This window comes from Alligator sinensis, unplaced genomic scaffold, assembly GCF_000455745.1.
Source record: "Alligator sinensis unplaced genomic scaffold, ASM45574v1 scaffold234_1, whole genome shotgun sequence".
Classification (NCBI taxonomy): Eukaryota; Metazoa; Chordata; order Crocodylia; family Alligatoridae; genus Alligator; species Alligator sinensis.
Genome location: NW_005842334.1, coordinates 1,480,280 through 1,502,190, shown reverse-complemented (window position 1 = coordinate 1,502,190; position 21,911 = coordinate 1,480,280). Strand labels below are relative to the sequence as shown.

Here is a 21,911-nt window from a genome sequence, read left to right as displayed (position 1 = left end):
CCTCACTACCATATGGTCTGTGATGTTCGTGGTTTGACTAACTTCTCACAAGTTTCCAAATGCTGTCCTCTGAGGGGCTAGACAGGATTCAGTCAGGCATCATCTCATGTCCTCATACAGGAAGGTAAATGAGGCACAAGGAGTGAGCTAGCCATCTTAACTTACCTGGTGCAAGGGAATAATGTAGCAAGTTGGTATCCCTCATTCTGAAACTGTGCAAGCAGGGCCTCCAGTGGTCTAAGGTAAATACTGGGTAGTGGCTGGGCTGGAGGCGTTTCATGGTCTCAGCCAATCTAAAATTTTAACACAGTAGTTAGTGGCTGACAATACTACACCAGACTTTGAAAAACTGTTGTTGGATGTTGTTGGCAACTTGGACAGCAGTGACCATGAGATGATCGAGTTCAGGATCCTGACAAAAGGAAGAAAGGAGAGCAGCAGAGTATGGACCCTGGACTTCAAAAAAGCAGACTCTGATTCCCTCGGGGTATTGATGGGCAGGATCACCTAGGAGGACAGTCTGAGGAGGAAGGGAGTCCAGGACAGCTGGTTGTATTTTAAAGAAACCTTCCTAAGGGTACAGGAACAAATTATCCCAATGCACAGGAAGAATAGCAAATATGGCAGGTGACCAGCTTGCTTTAGCAGATAACTCTTTGGAAAGGGACTTGAAGAGTAACAAGAACTGTTTCTACAGTGGCAACAAGAAGAAGGTCAGGGAAAGTATGGGTCCCTGACTGAATGGGGAAAGCAACCTAGTGATAGATGATGAGGAAAAGGCTGAAGTGCTCAATGCCTGTTTTACCTCAGTTTTCACAGGCAAGGTCACCTCCCAGACTACTGCACCTGGCAATGCAGTTTGGGCAAAAGGTGAGCAACTCTTAGTGGTGAAAGAACAAGTTAGGAACTATTTAGAAAAGCTAGATGTGTAAAAGTCCATGGGGCCAGACACAATACATTTGAGGGTGCTGAGGGAGTTGGCTGATGTGATTGCAGAGCCACTGGCCATTATCTTTGAAAACTCATGTCAACAAGGGGAGGTCCTGAATAATTGGAAAAGGGCAAATATATTGCCCATCTTTAAGAAAGGGAATAAAGAGGATCTAGGGAGTTAGGGAACAGGCCAGTCTTGCCTCAGTTCCTGGAAATCATGGAAAGGGTCTTCAAGGAATCCATTTCTAAGCACTTGGAGGAGAAGAAAGTGATCAGGAATAGTCATTCACCAAGGGCAAGTCATACTTGACCAATCTAATTGCCTTCTATGATGCAATGACTGGCCCTATGGCTGTGGGGATAGTAGTGGACATGATATACCTTGACTTTAGCAAGGCTTTTGATATGGTCTCCCACAGCATTCTTGCAAGCAAGTTAAGGAAGTATGGGCTGGATGAATGGACTGTAAGGTAGATAAAATGCTGGGTGGATTGGGCTCGATGAGTAGTGGTAAATGGTTCAAGGTCCAGTTGGCAGCTGGTATCAAGTGGAGTGCCCCAGGGCGCAGTCCTGGGGCTGGTTTTGTTCAATATCTTCATTAATGATCTGGAAGATGGGATGGATTGCACCCTCAGCAAGTTTGCGGATGACAGCAAGCTGGGGGAACTAGTAGATATGCTGGAAGGTAGGGTTAGGATTCAGAGTGACCTAGATAATTTGGAGGATTGGGCCAAAAGAAATATCATGAGTTTCAATAAGGACAAGAGCAAAGTCCTACATTTAGGATGGAAGAATCCTATGCACCAGTACAGGCTGTGGACCAACTGGCTAAGCAGCAGCTCTTCAGAAAAGCACCTGGGGGTTATAGTGGACAGTGGGACTGTGCAAAATTTTGCCGGCTATTTCACTTTGACATTGGTTCAACTTGTTTTGAGCTCAAAACAGCAAAATCAAAATGAAACGAAGGTCTTCAAAAAAGCCTTGAAATGAAATGAGGGCAGTCAAAATGTTTCAAAAGTTTTGAAACATTTCTTGTTTTGAAGCTGAAGCTGGGCTTGCCTGCAGGGAAACAGAAAGTAAGGAGAGGGAGAGGAAGAGGGGGGAAGGACTGCTCTGAGATATTGACCATGACAGTTTGGCTGCCTGAGATGCTGCTGGTGCTACTGTACTGCTTACTAAGTTATTACCTGTTGTCATTTAAAGTGGTGGACCAGAATGAGGCTGTAGGGGAGGAGGAGACCTTATCAGGGCACACTACCATGTCATGTAGAGGCCCCAACGCCAGTGATGGCATGCCTTAACACACACGCAGCCACACATGTCATGAGTTTTGCTTGTCAGCAGCTTGAGGTACAGTTTCCCAGAAACCCCTGCATCTATTTCCTTGAAACCTGGCAGACTTCAGAATACTGGGCTGCATTCATGGGAGTGTTGCCAGCAGATCAAGGGAAGTAATTATCCTACTCTATTCTACACTGAGCAGGCCACATCTGGAGTACTGTGTCTAGTTTTGGACCCCTACTACAGAAAGGATGTGGACAAGTTGGAGAGAGTCCAGTGGAGGACAACAAAAATGGCTAGGGGGCTGGGGAACATGACTTGTGGGGAGAGGGGGAGAGAACTAGAGTGATTTAGTCTGCAGAAGAGAAGACTGAGAGGGGATTTAATAGCAGCCTTCAACTACCTAAAGGAGGGTTCCAAAGAGGACTGGGTTAGACTGTTCTCAGTGTTGGCAGATGACTGAACAAGGTGCAATGGTTTTAAGCTGCAGCAAGGGAAGTTTAGGCTGGATATTGGGAAAAACCTTCTTACTAGGAGGGTGGTGAATTCAATGTCATTTTGTCATGAGATTTCACTCGGGTAGAAAAAAATAATTAGCCTTGTTCAATTTTTTAGTTTTCTCCCTTTTGACATGATGGGCTCGTGGGATTTGTTAAATTGTACCTTTGCTGCTGTTCTGCATATTCATAGATCATATGTCCCTAACTGCAGTAGATTTTTCCATCCTTCAGCTATTAAAATTAATTTGATTTGAAGCGGAAGTCTTACTTTTTTGATAGCAAAGCCCTAAATTCAGGGATAAAACATAAAAAAGACTGTGCATTTGTCATTTACATATTTTTAATTTCTTGTATGACTCACTAAGGAAGAGAACCAGGCTGTGTTGCCATGGGAACTGGAATTGCAGGTGGATTATGGGATGTTCTTAACTGTGAGAAGGCAGCAAAATTTCTCTGCAAGCAGTGGGCTGAAGGAGTGACCCCTCCTTTGATTGCAGCAACAGTTTCTGATGCCCCATGTCCTGGGGGCTGGGAATTAGCCCCTTATACTAGCTTCTGCTTCAAAGTAAGTATTAAAGTTCAGTGATTCCTTTACTATTCCTCATCCACTGCATGTACCGAAGGGTCAATGCTCCTCTCAGTTACCCAATAATGTTTTGTATACCTGAAGGATGTCTTTTTAGGCAGTTTGTTTCTTTATAGTATTGTCAACCCCATTGCTCAAAATCATGAGTCAAAGTGCCAAACTATAAAGAGAATTGGTTAAAAAAATCACTAGAGTTTATAATATATACATACACATTGGACTCTCTTAGTGTTAGTGCCTCATTTCTAGATATTCTTGCTAACCATTAAGGCTAGAAGCTTTGTTTTAAAAAAAATGACAGCTTAGGTTCTCTCTTTCTAATTGCCTTCAAGGGTTGTGGTTTTTAGAAAAATACCAACTGTCAAGAGACTCGTGATAAAAATCACAAAAGCTGGCTAGATTATTTTCATAAGAAAAAGATGAAAAGTCACGGGAACTTGGCACCTTTCCAGACTTTTTGACAGCACATATGATGCATCTCAAAAACCCAGTTTCATTTTCAGAATTTTGATGGCACCTAGGCAAATAGGAAAAGCACTTTCTTTGTGTGTCCATGTTAAAATAACAGAAACCAAAACTAGAAAGCCAGACCTGCCCAATAAAAGCTCCTGCAGCATAATCTCTTCACCCTGGATATAAAACATGCTAAGCATGGGGTCATTCCTTTAAGGCACTGAACACCATTGCTGTAATCATAGAAAAGCACATGTGGAACTATTTATAGGCTTAAAACAAACACTTGCTTAAGTGATTAGCCCTTTGTAGGATTTAGCTTTATGTCCCTATTTCCTCATTTCTCCCATTAGTTAGATCTGTACTTCATCTATTTCTCAAAAATCTCTTACTTTTCACCCTGGGGTATTTAACATCATGCTATTTTTCCTCCCCCTCAGTAATCAAAATTCCCATTAACACATGAACTAGCTTTTATCCAAATGTACATGACAACAGTTTTGAGTCTCCCCACTCTCCACCGGTATTTAAACAGCTCAGTGGAAACGGCATTCTGTAATCCAGGTTACAAGTGTAAATATGCATGTAATTTGCCAGGTTGCGTAAGATAATAGCGGCAAATATTTTGCTTGATTTTTATCACATCAGCAAGGTATTTCACACTAGGTTATTATGAAATATTTCCTCATTAGTTTTTTATAAGAGTGGGAAACCAAAGAAAAACCTGGTTTGAAGCTGAAGAATTTTGTAGAGAAATAGGAGGGAATCTGCTCAGCATTCACAGCAGAGAGGAACAGTTTCTAATATGGAAATTGGCACTGTGAGTATCTGTAAAAAACTGCTTCTGCCATTTTAATGATATGTTTATTTAGAATTATCAAATGTACTCTTGTGTCTAGAGCTGGTTGCATAAGGGATTTTTATTTTGGTGGCTGCAAAGATTGGGAATAATTGGTTTGGGTTCAAACAAAATAGAATTGTTGTTATTTTTCAGCAAAACAACCAAGATTGTTTTAATGCTCACTCTCCCCTCTCCCCACCAAAAGTTTTTTTTGACTTAAAGATGTTTTGTCTCATGTTGGATTCTTTATAACCACCTAATTTAACTTATCTTCTTTTCATTAGGTTTAAACACAAATCTAAAGATGAAAAGTTTTACTTAAAATGTTGAAACAAATCCTTTTAGCAATTCCAAAATTAGTTTATTTGGAAAATGTCAAAATTAAATATGTTGACTTTAAAAAAAAATTCTCCCATTTTTTGGCCAAAACTATTCATTACATTTGTCTGAAATTCACAAATAGTTTCATTTATTTCAAATGGCATTTTTCAGTGAATTTACTATTCATCACTTTTCCCCTCAGCTCTAGTCAACATTTCTGAAAAAGTGAATTTAAAGTTAAAATATGGTTATTATATTTTAACCCAACTTATTTTTTAATTGTCATATTTTAAAAAAGGGTTCAAAACTTTAGTCTGAAGTGGAGTTTCATAATTTGGGTACCAGATTAGCCCACAAAAATATGAGATGAGAAGTTATTTTAAAAAGAAAAGAACTTCTTCTAGATTGCCGAGGGATGGGGAAACACATACCGGACCGGAGCTTGCCTCGGCACCAACATACAAGAAAGCTCTGTAGATAGGGACACTAGAAGAGGGAGCTGAAGGAGTAGTTTTCCATCAGCATGACAGGAAGTTGAAAGCCTCAGTAGGAGGACTCAGGTACCTGTACACTAATGCCAGAAGCATGGGGAACAAGCAATTGGAACTAGCCCTCCTGCTCTCCAGTGGGCATTTTGATCTAGTAGGGATTATGGAGACCTGGTGGGACTCCTTACATGATTGGAGTATAGCCATAAATGGCTATGCCCTGTATAGAAGAGACTTAGTAGGGAAGAAAGGTGCAGGTGTGGCTGTCTATGTGAAGGAGCATTACACCTTCTTGGAGGCCAACATTGGCTCCAAAGAAGAACGACTCAAAACCCTTTGGGTCAAACTGCAGGTGGTTGGAGAGACCTAACTGTAGGTGTGTACTACAGAACAGTAAACCAAGGGGAGGAACTTGATCTAGAGTTTGCCTGAGAACTGACAGAGGCTGCACATACACAGGACATGGTCATCATGGGTGACTTCAATTACCTAGACATCTCTTGGGAGAAACACTTGAACACTCGGCCAAGTTGGGTCAGCTGTGTTCCTTTCTGACCTGCATTGAAAAGATTTTTTTTTACTCAGGAGTTGCAAGGGCCAACCAGAGGTAATGCTCTTCTAGACTTGGTCCTGGTTAAAGGAGATGACCTGGTGACTGACTTAAACATAGAGGGCAGCCTGGGCTACAGTGACCATGGAACCAGCATGCTCACTGTCCATCACAAGGCGGACAAATTAGATAGCAGGACCGAAGTTTTGTTGGACTTCAAAAATGCAAAATTCAGCAAGCTCGGGTCATTAGTAGGAGAAGTGCTGCGGGACCAGGGACCAAAGGCAAAAGGAGTACATGAAGAATGGTCATTCCTTAAGGACATGATCCTTGAAACGCAAAAGAAGTCCATTTCCACATGGAGGAAATGTATCAAAAGGGCTGGGAAGCCCTCTTGGCTAAACAGGGAAATCATGGTCCTCTTACGAAACAAGAAAGAGATGTACAAACAATGGAAGCTTGGGGCATGTCCCAAGGAAGATTATACAGCAACGGCCTGCACTTGTAGGGAACAGATTAGAAGGGTTATGGTGGCAACTGAACTAGAATTAGCAGTGGGGATCAAGGACAACAAGAAGTCCTTCTTTATGTATGTAGGAAACAGGAAGAAAACAAATGGGAGTGTGGGGCCACTGCTCAACAACTCAGGACAGCTGGTTACCAACGCTCAGGAGAAAACTGAACTCCTGAATGACTACTTTGCTTCAGTCTTTCACATGGCCAAGGGGGAAAACATACCGGATAGAGTACAGAAGGAGCAGAGTAGGAATGACTGCCTTCCTACTATTGCCATAGAACTGGTATGTGACCAATTAAAAAAATTAGACATGTATAAATCAGCAGGCCTGGATGAACTTCATCCAAGGATGCTGAAGGAGCTGACTGAAATCATCGTGGAACCCCTGGCAATGCTCCTCCAAAATTTGTGGCACTCTGGAGAGGTCCCTGAGGACTAGAAGGGCACCAATGTTGTGCCCATCTTCAAGAAGGGAAGGAGGGAGGACTCCGGTAACTATAGGCCAATTAGCCTAACTTCTATCGCAGGGAAAATCCTGGAAAAATTCACCAAGGAGTCTATTTGCGATAGGCTTGCAGAAGGTAGGATTCTGGATGACAGCCAGCATGGCTTCGTTATGGGCAGGTCTTGTCTTACCAACCTCATCTCCTTTTACAATCAGGTAACTTGCCACCTGGATAAGAGAGAGGAGGTTGACATTGTATACCATGACTTCCAAAAACCTTTTGATTTGGTATCCCACAATGTTCTCATAAGAAAATTAGAAGATTGCGGGTTTAACTGAGAGACAGGTGGGAAGGAAGCTGTCTATGGGGTAGGGCCCAGAGAGTTCTACTGAACAGATGTATGTCATCTTGGCAAGAAGTGGCCAGTGATGTCCCTTAGGTGTCGGCGCTTGGTCCAGTGCTTTTTAACTTCTTCATCAATGATTTGAATGTGGAAGTGAAGAGCTCACTGGCCAAGTTTGCGGATGACACCAAATTATGAGGACGCATGATCACACTTGAAGATAGGCTGCAGGTACAGGTGGACTTAGACAGGCTGGCAAGTTGGGTGGATCAGAACCAGGTGAGGTTTAACATTGAGAAATATAAAGTGCTCCACCTGGGGATGAGTAATCCCCTGCACACCTACAGATTTGGCAATGCCAATCTGACCAGCACTATGAATGAAAGAAACTTGGAGGTAATAAATGACCACAGTATGAATATGAACCAGCAGTGCAACGCTGTAGCCAGCAGAGCAAATAATACATCAATCGATGTATCTCAAGTAAAACCAAGGAAGTGATTCTTCCACTCTACTTGGCATTGGTGAGACTGCAGTTGGAGTACTGTGTCCAGTTCTGGGTGCCGCAGTTCAACAAGGACATGGAAAAGCTTGAGAAAGTACAGAGAAGGGTCAACCATATGATCAGACACTTGCACAGCAAGCCATACGAGGTAAGGCTGGGACTCTTCAGCCTGAGGAAGAGAAGGCTGAGAGGGGTTTTAGTAGCAGCTTACCACTACATCAGAGGCGTACATCAAGGGCTCGGTGAGCAACTGTTCATGAGGGCACCCTAGGGGAAAAATAGGAGCAATGATCACAAACTCCTGGAAGACTATTTCAGGCTCAACATTAGGAAAAACTTCTTCACAGTCAGGGTGTCCAGACTGTGGAATAAGCTCCATCCAGAGGTAGTGCAATTCCCTACCCTGGAAATCTTCAAGAGGAGACTGGACAATCACCTTGCTGGGGTTACTTGACTCCAGTTGTCTTTCCTGCTTGGTGTGGGAGGCTGGACCCAATGATCTTCTGAGGTCCCTTCTAGCCTACATTCTATGACTCTATGAAAATCAGACAGTTAATGGCTGATTTCAGTCTGCTACAAAATGCTATTGTGAAATTTCAAAGTCTGTTGTTTCCCCGTGACCTAATATAAATGGGTTTATTGTTGTGTAAAAAGGCAGTTTAGAAATTTGGATTTAGTAGATATATTATATATAAGAGGCTCTCTGGATTAAACTATGCCCTCCTGGTTGAGTGGCTATACAGTAACCAGTACCATGAGGCCCCCATTTCAGTTGTGAGCTCTATGTGCTATTGTATTAGAAATACAATACTGTACAATGAATAATATGAAAGAAACCTGGATTACAGAAAGAGAACAAGATTTTTAATTAACAATATTGTTTTATAATGCTTTAGTTTTGATTTTTTTTTTTTTGTTAAAAATTATTAATACAAACTCCTACCTGCAGTTGAGAGAAGATACCTGAAAAGAGACCTTTATCACTTTATCACTTTGTTATAGGTCGGAGATACTGCTCCAAGATATATTTCATCAAAAACAAGATAAGAATTGTTATACTGACCAGACTCCATGATCTGCTCGGGTGAAACCATCTTGTGTGGTAGACAAGGGGCACAGTTAGGGAGTTGGTTATGGTACTATTATTACTGGACCACATTAACAACGTCTGCTAGTGACTGCTTTAAAGAATGCCAACTTGGCAGTGTTAGACCTGGGTCTGCTACCACCTTCGGATTGCGAGAGAACAACATGCTCATCATGCTCCTTACATAGGAAATTATAGCAGGCAGGGTTAGCGTAGGACCTAGTTTTATGTCCTCTGGGGAGGTGAGACTGATTTTCTCTGACCAAAACCACATAACATTTGTGGAACTTGCTCCAATATGTCCAGTAGCATAATAAAGGTGAGGTGACTGTGCCACTACCTCCAGGTACTGATGCTGGGGCGGGGGAGAGGATGAAAAAAAAAGAAATGTGACTGCATTGCCTGACTAACAGCCCCCTTGCCACTGGCAGGACAGCTAGTGACACTTCCCAGTGTGGTGCTGCTGCCCAGTGTGCTTAGGTGTCATGGTATGCTTCTGAAAATACCAGTGGTAGAAAACAATCAGAAAGCTTTTTTTAAGAGGTCCTTTTACAGTGGCCTTCATACACAAACAGAAACAAAAAGTGCATAAACACATCTCCTTCCTTTCCAGGTTCCTTTGAAGAGAAAATTTTATAGAGAAATGCTGTAACTTCTAACATGAAATGCTGTAACTTCTAACTTGTGTTTTTAGGGTTTACGTTATCTTATCATTACTTACAATTTATATTGTGTATTTCAGGGATGAAGGATTTTTCTTTCAGCCTTTCTGGATAGGTTTGTTTCACTTGAATCCTGATGATGGGTATTTCTGGATTGATGGCTCTCCCGTGAGTGCTCTAGTTACTGGACAATACTTTTCTTTCTGACTTTTATGATATTGTTTTCCTAATCCCTTCTAGGCCCTTTCCTACTTCCTTTCCCTTCCCTTTTAAATTTTCATATTTGGGTTCTTACTTGATTTCATACTTGGCCCATACTTCATGAACAATTGGAATGGTTTAGTGTTAGTAGTTGCTGCTTGAAAGAAGAAAACTGCCTCTGAGTCTCTTCCAAAGCCATCAGACAGGAGCATACATAATCTGCATCTACAGGTACATTAAAATAGACACAAGCAGTCTATTGCCAATCCCTAATGCTTCATATTTTGCGAAATGTACATCAATTTGGAAGGATGATGTGGGAAAATACCCTTCAGTAGACAATGTGCTAGTGAATGTGGATCAAAGATACTTCTCTCTAGGTCAGCACTAACTTCTAGAGCAATTTGCTTTCCAACAGGGTCTGTTTGTACCTGAGGATGCATACAGAAGTTTAGGCTGCCTGTCGGGGAGGTGCTCTAACTAGGGTGCTTTACATGGAGCACTGTGAGTTCGAGTGCCATTGAAACCAACAGGTGTTTTCCTGTTGGGTAATGGTGGAGAGGGAGGGTGGTTCAGAGCCTTTCTGTACTGGCCCAGGCCAGCAGGTGGGGGCACTCCAGCAGCTTGCCAGGAGGCTGCTGGACCACCCCTCTCCCCAGTCTCACTCCCCCCCACCAGCTGGCAACTGTCAGCAGCAGCTTACTGAGCCTTTCACTGTGTGCTTCCTGCTGGGGTCTTGGGGAGAGCTGGGCCAGGCCCATAAGATGCGGGGGGGCTCCATTTAACCTGCCCCTCCATGTGAGCATCTTGACAATGACAGCCTGGAGCTAGGGCTGGGGGCGGGAAGCAGATCTCCTTTGTCTCATGGGCGCAGCCCAGCTCCCTGCAAGAGCCCAGCAGGGGTAGTCAGGCTAGGCCTGTAAGGCAGAGGGCTCTGTTTCCCCCCAACTCCCTGCCACAACTCCAGATGCAGCAACCACAAAGAAGCTGCTGTTAAGATGCTCACAAGGAGGTAGAGGAAGAACGGAGCCCCCCCTACTGCATTGTCCCATCCTGCTCCCCCCAAGACCCAAGCAGGGGTAGCTGGGGGGCACGTGCAGCTGGGGGCACCTCTTCCTCCTCCCAAGCAGCTAGACAGGGGTTTTCTCTCTTCTCTGTGATAGTCCTGGGGGCAGGGCTGAGCACCAGCCCAGTTGTGCAAAGCTGCATGAGTTGCAGGGGGAATCACCTGAAATTAACTCTCCTGGAGGAACCGCACACAGATTCCCTAAGGTGCTCTGCCCTGCAGCACACTTGTCTGATACTACATCAGATAAGTGTTAAATTTTGGTGCGATTAGCCATTTTAAAAGTCCTCTGCAGCCATGAACACTTGTTGTGTTACAGCTACAGAGTGCTTTTGGGGGCCTCATCAGGTGAACAATTTAACTGTACACAGCCTGAAGTTGGCTCACCAAGAAGGTTTGTCCCTTCATGGGTATGAGAAAAGTCCCTGAGTATGTGATGTGTGTGAAATACAATACTTCCATTTCATATGGTATACTATGTTTACTCCTGTTTTATAACACCCACCTGCCCTGATGGTTCTTCCTGATCAAGATATACACAACTATTTCAGCCCATCTGTGTTGTCCCATCAGACATATGAATATCAAGATAGTGCAATAGCCTCATCTCCATCTGACAAAGTGTGTGTATAGATTCTGCAGCTCCTACTAGTCCTAGAAATGAAATGTCAGAAGACAAGCAGACTCTGAGGCTGTTTAACAGGCCAGACTCCTCTTCCTCATACTGAAGAAAATGGTAACAGTGCAATGCTTCTATCATAGGTAGTTTATGAAAACTGGAATGAAGGAGAACCCAGTAATGATAAAGGAATTGAACATTGTATAATGTTTGAAGGCTCAACAGGAATGCGATGGAATGATACATACTGTGAACACTTGCTTAATTGGATTTGTGAAATAAAAAAAGGTAGGTTTACTTCCTCATTTAATTAAAGTCATAAACCAAATCTTGTTGGACTAACTAAAATTAAAAATAGGTGTGCTACTGAAATATTTTTGTATGGGAAAAAAAGAAAAAAAGAAAGTGATGTAAAATATGAGGGCATGAATTCAATTCTTTTAATTAAAATATTTCTATACAGGAGGTCAAAAAAGTCTCTGCCACTTTATTTGTAACTTTATCTGCTTAATATTGATTGAACTGACAAAGCGACAATGTCTATTTCTTCTCATCTTGCGTCTATACTTACATCTTTTAAAGCTTTGCTAAGGGGAGCTGGATCAGAAGCAATAGAGCTCCAGCTTCCATAAGTAAATAGGTGTGATATTAAATACTTTTGAGAAAATAATAATCAAACTCAGAGAGATGAACCATCTACTTCAGCAAGAGGGTAAATAGTTAAGAATTTAATTCAGGCCTAAATTACTTCAGCTTCCACCAGCATTTCCCTGTCAGCAGGGCCCTAAGCACCAGAACGTACAGAAGTAAAGGCTTGTGGCAACATCTGATTTGCCTAGTGGCATAAAGACTGCCCCAATATAGCTCAAACTAGCACAGTGCAAAAGTGACCTGGCAGATATTGTGGTCAGTGTGCCTGGGTATGTGTTGATTTGGTTAACTGAGGAATAAATCACTCAAATTCAAATAAAACAATAAAATATTTAACGCATTTTGATCTATTTTCTGCCCTCCATCCTATGCAGAATTCCAGTGTCCTTCCTCCCACACCTCTCAGCTGAGTATTTTAGTGCATAAACAGAAGGCCTGGACACCCTGCAAGATAGGGGGTAGGGACCAAGAGACTTTGTCTGATGAAGATGACTGGGAAACAAGGTTATAAATAATTCCTGCCTACAACATTGCAATACAGATGGTTAGGACCATTCAAGAAAGCAACTGGGGTTGAGAGGAAGTTAGGAATAAAGAAGCAGCTGCCTAACAGGAAATGAAACTGGCCCACTCCTGAGGTCTCCTGGACAGGAAGATCATTCTCAAACACTGAGAGGCATTACATTTGCACACTGAACACATTACCCTAATGGAAAAATCCATGCTATTTTACTAATGGATTACTCATGACAAATATGCCCTCAGGCCATTGGCTTTCAAGCAGCAGCTTGAGACAAGTTCATCATATGGCAGTTCTTTTTAGCACTTTAAACACTACATTTTATGTGGTTTGTTTTTATCAGCTCTTCACATGGTTAGTCAGAAGGACTTAAGAAACTGAGGGGCAGAGACCCAAGTCAGTTTATTTTAATCTTCAATTACCTATTAGGAATAACGACGACAATAGCAATAACAATAATCATGATAGTAATAAAAACACCCGAGGCTCTAAGTATGGATTCGTTTTCAATCATTTTGTTGTTACTGCAGAGAAATAATAGAAATTCTGCCCTTACTTGCTGGATTTTTTTGTATTTAACTCTGTAGTTTGGCCTGAGTATGACTGAGGAACTTTAATAGTCAAACAGTATAGGATATACTTATTCCCTGAAGACTGGCATATCCACTTTTATAAACTGGTACATTTTGTTATAAGAGATCATTATTCTCATATGTATGGCAGCCTTACCAGGAGAACTGAGGCATGAATATAGTGGGAGCCCAACAAGGGCAATGATACTGGGACACAATGACTGGGCCTCTTTCATCCCTGCTTTTACAGGCCTCTAAACCAATATCATGTGCAATGGCTAGCAATTTTAACAATGCAAAGCACCTATCCTCTCATTTTAACTGTCTAGGGCACTCTGACTCCTTCCCAGTGGTGAATCTCCCCATATCAAGTTAAAATAATATTTAGATTGATTCCACCTATCTTCAAATCATTCAGCATGGCACATAGCAACACTGATGGTGGATTTTTGGAAAGTATTCATGTCTGAGATTTTACTTTTTTTTTTTACAGGTAGACAATAAACCTATAGTAAGCATAAGGGTAACCATTAGTAGTATGGAGCAAACTATATTACAGAGATATTGTAACTGATTCTTGACTAAACCTTACAAGGTCAAGAAAGTCAGAGTTTGGGTTACACTTAAAAAAAGAGTCCAGATATGCTAAGGTACAGAGATACTTATCTAATGCCCTTGAATAACCTTAGTGCCAACCTATATTAGCATTTTAAAGAGAAATATGAAAAACATCTAAGTTTGTAAAAATCAGATTTATCTTATCTATTTTCTGTTCCTTGTTCTTTGCATTTCTGTTCCTCATTTCTTTTGTTGCTATTGCTGATTCATAACATTTTCCCACTAAGCAGAGCAAATAAGGAACTGGGAAAGGTAATGGCATAAATAATGACCCATATGCAAAAAAAAAACACAACAAACAAACAAAAACCAACCAACTAAACAAAGAAAAAAACACCCACAAGACATTCAAAACACAATGGCATCTATGGAAACTAAGACACTATAGCTGGACCTAAACTAAGAGATGGATTAGCTTCCCCCTTCTGGTCTACCTCACAACAGAATTGCAGTTCTACATAAATCTGTTCCTCCTAACTTCTCCTTATTTGTCAAACCTTGGCTTGCCTCCTGGCTGTTCTGCTCTGCCAGTGTTCCCACACTGTACATTTTTTAGTTTCAAAATGAATACTGCTTTTTCCATGCAACCCTTAATATTTTGCTCAAACTTCCTACACTCATCACAAAATGCCTATTCCTCTCTCTCTAATGTCCTCATGAATAACAAACCTGGAGCACAAGGGGAAAGGGGCGGTAGGACTGAGACACTGAGTAGGGACACTACATGGAAGGGCTTAACTAACCTGCAGGCTGTCCTGGGGCAGGCACCCAGGGTGGGTGTCACCAAGGATACCTTTTGGTATTGTTCTTTGGCAGGGACAAAGACAGGAAAATGGTAGGAAGGAGTGGTATTGTATTGCTTATTCTAATTTTTTTTAAATGGAATGATGTGGTTCCTTTGTGGGGGGGGGAGGATGAATGGGGTTTTTTTGTCTCCTGTAAGAGAAAGAAACAAACAGATTTGGAAGGGGAAATAAAAGTGGGGAGGGACGCCCCTGAGTGTAAGAAAGGGGAATGGGTGGAGTAGGACAGCCATGCCACCTCTGCTATAGAGGGAAGCCCATGCTTGGGAGGGACAGTTGCAGGGCTTGTCCCACACCAAGCTGGGTGGAATAGTAGATACACTGGAGGATAGGGCTAGGATTCGGAGAGACCTATACAAATTAGAGGATTGAACCAAAATAAATCTTATGAAGTTCAGGACAAGTGCAGAGTCCTGTACCTAGGACAGAACAATCCCATGCACCAATACAGGCTTGGGGACTGACTGGCTAGGCAGCAGCTCTGCAGAAAAGGACCTGGGGGGTTCAAGTGGGCAGTAAGCTGAATATGCCAACAGCATGCCCTTGTTGCCAAGAAGGCTAACAGCATACTGGGTGCATTAGTAGAAGTGTTGCCAGCACATCAAGGGAAGTGATTCTTCCCCTCTATTCAGCACTGGTGAGGCTACATCTGGAGTGTACTGGGTCTAGTTTTGGGACCCCACTTCAGAAAGGATGTGGACAAATTGGAGAGAGTCCAGCATAGGACAACAAAAATGGTTAGGGGGCTGGTGTACATGACTTATGAAGAGAGGCTGAGGGAACTGGGTTTATTTAGTCTAGAGAATAGTAGGCTGAGTGGGGATTTAATAGCAGCCCTCAGCTACTGGAAGGGTGGGTCCAAAGAGGATGAAGCTAGACTATTCTCAGTGGTGGCAAATGACAGGACAAGGAACAAAGGTCTCAAGTTGGAGCATGGGAAGTTCAGGTTAGATATTAGGAAAAACTTTCTCACAAGGAGGGTAATAAAGCACTCGAACAGAGAGGTTGTGGATCTTCATCCTTGGAAGTTTTTAAGAGCCGGTTAGACAAAGCCTTGGGTGGGATGATGTATTTGGGGACAGTCCTGCTTTGAGCCGGGGGTTGGGCTAGATGACCTCCTGAGGTTCCTTCCAAGCCTAATTTTCTATGATTCTATGTCCGCTTAGGTGTGAGGCAGGGGAGTGGCAGGGAATACAGAGATATCTTTCTTTTCTAGAGGCAGTCAATATGGGTTGGAAAGCAAGGTTGGATTGATGAACAGGAGGGATGGGAGGTTAGGGGAATGTTTTCTTTGACTAGAAGCAGAGCAGTGGGAGGGAGTGAGGTAGTGACTGTTTTTGAACTATGAGGGAGAGTGATTGCTTGTGCCCTTCTTTCAATATTTTATTCTTGCTTCTACTTTTTTTGTCTTTTACTGTAAGCCACCCTGTGTCTTTTTTGGGAAGGTGGCATATATATCTAACAAACAGAATGGTAGAAGTCAAGAAGGACACTGGGAATGTCTTATGAGTTATGATATTTATATGAGGTCTGTGTAATTTTCAGTCCTTGTGATTGGTTCGCATTGATGTAGGTGGGCCACATCTCACTACAACTTGAGCAGCTCAGTGTGGTTGGTTCTTACTCCTCTAGTATGAAAAGAATTTGAATGATATAATTAACCATATGCTAAGGTGCATCATGATGGTCTGAAACCATGATTTCACTTTATGAAAGACACTGTGGGTGCATCTATATGAGACGTTTACTGTGCAATTAACTAACTGTGCATTAAACATATTTAAATACAAGTACTACCCTGATGCAGAGTTTTTTTGTGCATGTCAGTGTACATGCAGATACTGCCCTGGCTGGCTGGCGCACAAGGTGCTTCAGCGCAGCATTAGCCAGTAGGCAGCCCCCAGACTGGAGTGTCTTCTGCCCCAGCCAGCCACTCCACAGCCTCTTCGGAGGATCCATGGGCTGGCAGGCTGACCCCCTGGGTTCTCTGCCCACTTGGGCTGCTCTGAATGGGCTCCACATGCAGCACACGAATAAACTCTGAAGCAAAAGGCTCTGAAGTTTATTCATGAACATTAATCATATGTGTAGATGCACCCTGTATGCATTCACATCTCACACACTTCTTTCTTTAAAATAAGACATTGAAATTCTGAGTGCATGTCTTAAGCAAAAAATCATGATTTCTACACCACAATGGAGGCAGGGGAATGGTGAGCCAGTACTTTGACAGGTAAGACTGGAAAATTATTTTTTCATTCATTTTGCCTTGCCGAAACAAAGTGTTTATCTTATTTGTAAAGTGCCTGCAATGGGAATGGATTGAAACTTATTTAAATGTAGTTTTCATAATGTTTTTTCTGCATGGAGGATTACTGCAATCCACTACCTTGATGTTTTTATTGAAATGTAACTATTTAATAATATTCTTATAAATGTAAACATTTTCAACTTAATCTTATGTCATATGTCAAAAATCTGTAAAGCACATACATTATACTTAGTATTTCACTTAATCATGAAGTCATTAGCTACTACATACAATTAATCTCCTTGGATAGATATGTAAGAAGTATTATTTATGCTTTTTTTGTTTTACAGGTGCATCACTAAAACCTGAACCAAGTACCATATTTGGTAGGGGTTTTTTTCTCCTTTTGCCAGAGAAATATTATTGTATGATATACAAAACTTATGTAGTTCAAATACAAGTATAGCTTATGTAACTTCTTTATCTTTCAGAATATGAAGTCAGTGATGATGAATGGGTTAAACATGAAGATAAATGGTACTATTTCAGCATAGAGAGTACCTATATGGAGAAAGCCCAAGAAATGTGCAGGAAGAATTTTGCAGATCTTGTTGTCATTGATAGTGAAAGCGAACAAAAGTTCCTATGGAGATATGTAAGGACCAAATACATTGCTTCAGAAATAGGTTCAACATAGGTTCAGCCTGATCTTGCCTTGAGCAGGGGGCTGGACCAGGTGACAGTATAAGGTCCATTTTAGCCCTAATTTCCTATGATCCTCTGCTGAATATGGATTGTGTGCAGTTTACTTTTGGAGATTGTGCAGTGAAGTACTTCCATAACTGTACTGCACCTTGTTCAGGGTTTATCTGACCAGCTTGGTTTGTTCATTACATTTACATTCTTTCTTTGGCTCCTTCTTAGCAACAACCTAAATATAATGCAAAATAATGATTCCCACCTGATAGGCTTGCAAAATCCAAGTGTAGCAGGCACGTTGGCTGAGACATACATACAGTACTGGGCTTTTATTGTTTAATCTAAAAACTATTAGCTAGTTTGTTGATCTCCCAGTTCCAATAGGGGGTATCCTGAGCTTCAGGTTTTTCACTTGTAACAGAGGGGCACACTGTGAGAACAGAGGCAGAGGACACAGGAGAGCACTGACATTGACAGCCTGCCTCATTCTCCAATCCCTCTCCCCATGGAAAGAGAGAGGAAAAAGCAGAGCATTGTGGGATGCTGGAGGATCCAGCAAGCTCCTATTGCTCTCCATAGACTATCAGATGTAACAGGAAGTGCTTCAAAATGAAGTGCTTCTGAGAAATTACTCTTTTCTACAGAGTTATTTTTGGAGCACTTAAAAAAATATGTACATCTGTCCAGTCACCCTTTGAAGTGTGTCAGACATATGAAGTGCTTCAAATATCTTGAGGAGAGTGCTTTGAGAATGAGATCCAGCAGAGCAGCTAAAAAAGTAAAGGCAACAAAATTAAAACCCTGGACCACAGCCCTATTTTGGAATGTATGTATTTATTTGTCCCCTTTATTTTCCCTCTGGGGAAGGAAAGAGAGAGAGAGAGGGTGTGTGAATGTTGGCAGAGAAGGGAGAGACAGCCCTATATGGGCTATCTCCTTTGCTAGAACTCTGTAAGGCTGTGCAGCCAGGAGACAATACTGTACATCTCTGTCATGCACCCCTTATGCCTTCTCCCTATCTTTATCTTCTCTATACATGTGCATCTCAGAACCACAAAGTACGCAATCTGGGAACCACAAAAGAGGAAAACTGCACCACGGTGATGGTTGAGCCCTTCCCAGGATGTAGTTGATATAAAAAGAAATGTTTTAATTCTTTTTGTCTTAGATTCACTATAAAAACAGAATGGATTCATATTTCATTGGTTTAGCTGGGAGCTTGGATCAAAAGTTTAGGTAAGTAAAGAAGCAGCAATAAGGATTGCAATGCATAATGAATGACACTCTTAGCATGGCCAAATTAAAGAGTTGTGGGAGCTTCCATTTCAAAAGTGTGATAACTCTGTTGCAAAAATGTGTTCCAGTACATAGTCTCAGTAGACGTCTCATATTAAAAAATATATATTTATAAATCCTTGGAAAAGAGTGAGTGAGTAAAATTCATTCCTAAGTGTTCATCAATTTGTTTGGTTTGCACATGTTTTGTAATGTTATTCCTTCAAAAGAGACAAAGCTCAGCAGATTCTAATTCTTGGGATTGTGAGCCTTCTTATGGATATGTATGGTGCAGTACAGGTAGTCCTCGACTTACAACATTTCGAGTTACAACGTTTCATACTTACAACGTTTATAAATTGACACCTGTTTCAACTTTACAATGCCAGTTTCAACTTACAATGCTTGATCTGATGCAATGCCATGCCATGCCAACGAACAAGTTCACTGTGTCACTCATCTCCCTGGAGAACATCTGTCCAAACTTCCTTGTACACTTTCTTTAAGAAAGCAGACTGTCACAGGGAAGAGGCCAGGGAGGAACCCCGGGGGCAGGAACCCTTGGAGGGAACTGAAAATAAAAGAAAAGAAAAAGAAAAATACTTACCTGCAGCAGGACCCACAGCAGACAATAAGGGGGAGTGGCCCGTAGGCTACCTTGGATACATATAGGGCCAAACATAGGCCAACTAGTATCGGGTGGATATTGGTCAGTAGGCCAGGGAAGGTGAAAATTAGGGGCAGCTGGGCCCCTCAGTGTATATCAGTGAGCTTTTTTGTGTATTTTATGTTTCCCACTGTTGGAGGGGTTGAGGAGTAGAGCTCGTGGAGCCTGATTGTTAATTGAGCCTTTAGGTAGTGGGTAGCCTCAGGGAAAAGGGGATGGCCTCAGGCTGCAGGTGGAAGATCGCGGGCTGTTTACCCGTAGGCAGAGAGGACCACCCTGGCGAACATCTTCAGGGACTCAACAGTCAGGGATCAGGCCAAGAGAACATCGGTGACCCGTCAGGGCTGGGTATAAGGGCGAGGTAGAGGGGAGGTGGAGTCTCGCAGAAGACAGCCAGACAGATGTCCCACTGTCAAGAGACTCCCAGTGGTTGGACCCTTCACTGAAGGAAGATTCAAAGTCGTGGCAGGCGAGATTGTGAAAGACTACACTGGGGTAAATATCCACTCAACGGAACACCGGTGACAGAAAGGCGAACATCACCGAACATCCAGGCCAGAGCGGCATGGGACCAGATATTCAAGGCCAGATGGGCACACAGACAAGACTCCAGAAAATCCTGCAGCCAAGACTCCTGAGAAGACTCCAGCCAACAACACTTCAAAAAGTCCAACCAAGAGCCCTTCAAAAAGTCCAGCAAGTTCACCTTAAAATAGTCCTTCCAAATCAATATGATTGCTATTTACAATATAAATATATTAATGTAGCTATATTACTTATCTATAAGTGATCGACTACAAAATTCTGGGGTATTTTAAGTGAAAATAGGGTATCAGGCCTTGGTTCAGGAACCAATCCCCCATTTATAACATTGTTTCTTATGAGAAAATTGGTTCCGAGTTACAATGTTTCGACTTAAGACGCGGTTTTCAGGACCCAATTGTGTCGTAAGTCTGAGGACTGCCTGTATTACTGTGCTTGCCTCCTTGCAGAAGGGACAAAGCAGGAGGAGAAGGGGTGCAGGTAGGGTGGCCATCATAGAGGACATTCCAGTTTGCTGCTACTTTATCCTCTATTGATATGGAACCCGATGCCTTTATGTCCTCTATTTTTCTCTTGAAGGGGGATGCAGGAGGTGTGAGTAGATAAACAGATATTTTTCTTGAAGAGAAAAATACAGGACATAAAGGTTGTCCAGGTCCGTATCAATAGAGGACAGAGGACAACCGGACTGTCCTCTATGATGGCCTCCCTGGGCGCAGGGGAGAGGCAGGGCAGGGAAAGCCTGAGCCTGCTCTTATCTGTTTAGTTACTCACAGCTCCTGCATCCCCCTTCAAAGCATCTTGCAGCACTCCAGGGTATCCCAGCACCCTGGTTGAGAATAACTGCATGAGAGCATTTAGAAGGAATGAGGTAGGCAGAAAAGGTACTAGAGTTAATTCCTCTATACTGATTGATATAGCTAGTGGATGAAAAATGCAGCAAGCCTCCACAACATGCAATGGCAGGTTTCAGCCATACTGAAGTACTAAAGGAACTAAGAGAAGGCTGACACTGAGAAGAATGGCATTTTGCCTTTCTAAGACTGTAAGCTTTTTGAGGAATTCAGCCTTTTATTATACATTTTTATAATGTCTAGTATACAGGGTATTGATGAGGATGTAGCCTGAAGCTATTACTATGGAATAAGTAGTATTAGTACTACCACTACTACTGAATAAAGTCTATATTTTCTAGTTGATGGTTGGGGCTTTCATGACAGCTCACATTACTAGTTAAGCAATATTTCTTTTAATATCTTTGTCAAATGAAAAACCCATGAAAAACTAAAGTTTTTGTGAGACTACATAGCCAGGAGCTAATGTCTGGTGTTTTTAGCTGGATGAATGGAACCCCTGTGAACTATGTAGCCTGGGCCCCAAATGAACCTAGCTTTGGAAATGAAAAATGTGTGGTCATGCATAAAGATTTTGGTAAGTAAAATGACAATATCTTTGGATCATGTGTTTATGTAAATATATTACTGGGAATTGAAAAATGTGTCCCAAATATTAGGGATGCGGATAACCTGGAGAGAGTCCAGAGAAGGGCCACTCGTATGGTTAAGGGCTTGCAGACCAAGCCCTGTGAGGAGAGACTAGAGAACCTGGACCTATTCAGCCTCCACAAGAGAAGGTTGAGAGGCGACCTTGTGGCTGCCTATAAGTTCATCACGGGGGCACAGAAGGGAATTGGTGAGGTTTTATTCACCAAGGCGCCCCTGGGGGTTACAAGAAATAATGGCCACAAGCTAGCAGAGAGCAGATTTAGACTGGACATTAGGAAGAACTTCTTCACAGTTCGAGTGGCCAAGGTCTGGAACGGGCTCCCAAGGGAGGTGGTGCTCTCCCCTACCCTGGGGGTCTTCAAGAGGAGGTTAGATAGGCATCTAGCTCGGGTCATCTAGACCCAGCAC

The 21,911-nt window shown here is 42.3% G+C and overlaps 1 protein-coding gene across 1 annotated transcript in view; it reads left to right on the top strand.

The window, feature by feature from the left end:
• The window catches only part of LOC102376958 (macrophage mannose receptor 1-like), an 80,054-nt gene that overhangs the window by 31,783 nt on the left and 26,360 nt on the right, over window positions 1-21,911 (top strand). The window contains exons 9-17 of the mRNA XM_014522277.2: window positions 1-15; window positions 3,080-3,279; window positions 4,446-4,573; window positions 9,594-9,681; window positions 11,543-11,687; window positions 17,165-17,200; window positions 17,306-17,469; window positions 18,682-18,749; window positions 21,335-21,429. The exon at window positions 1-15 is cut by the window's left edge and continues 146 nt beyond it. Coding sequence (XP_014377763.1) covers window positions 1-15; window positions 3,080-3,279; window positions 4,446-4,573; window positions 9,594-9,681; window positions 11,543-11,687; window positions 17,165-17,200; window positions 17,306-17,469; window positions 18,682-18,749; window positions 21,335-21,429 — 939 coding nt within the window. The remainder of the gene's footprint in view (window positions 16-3,079; window positions 3,280-4,445; window positions 4,574-9,593; window positions 9,682-11,542; window positions 11,688-17,164; window positions 17,201-17,305; window positions 17,470-18,681; window positions 18,750-21,334; window positions 21,430-21,911) is intronic.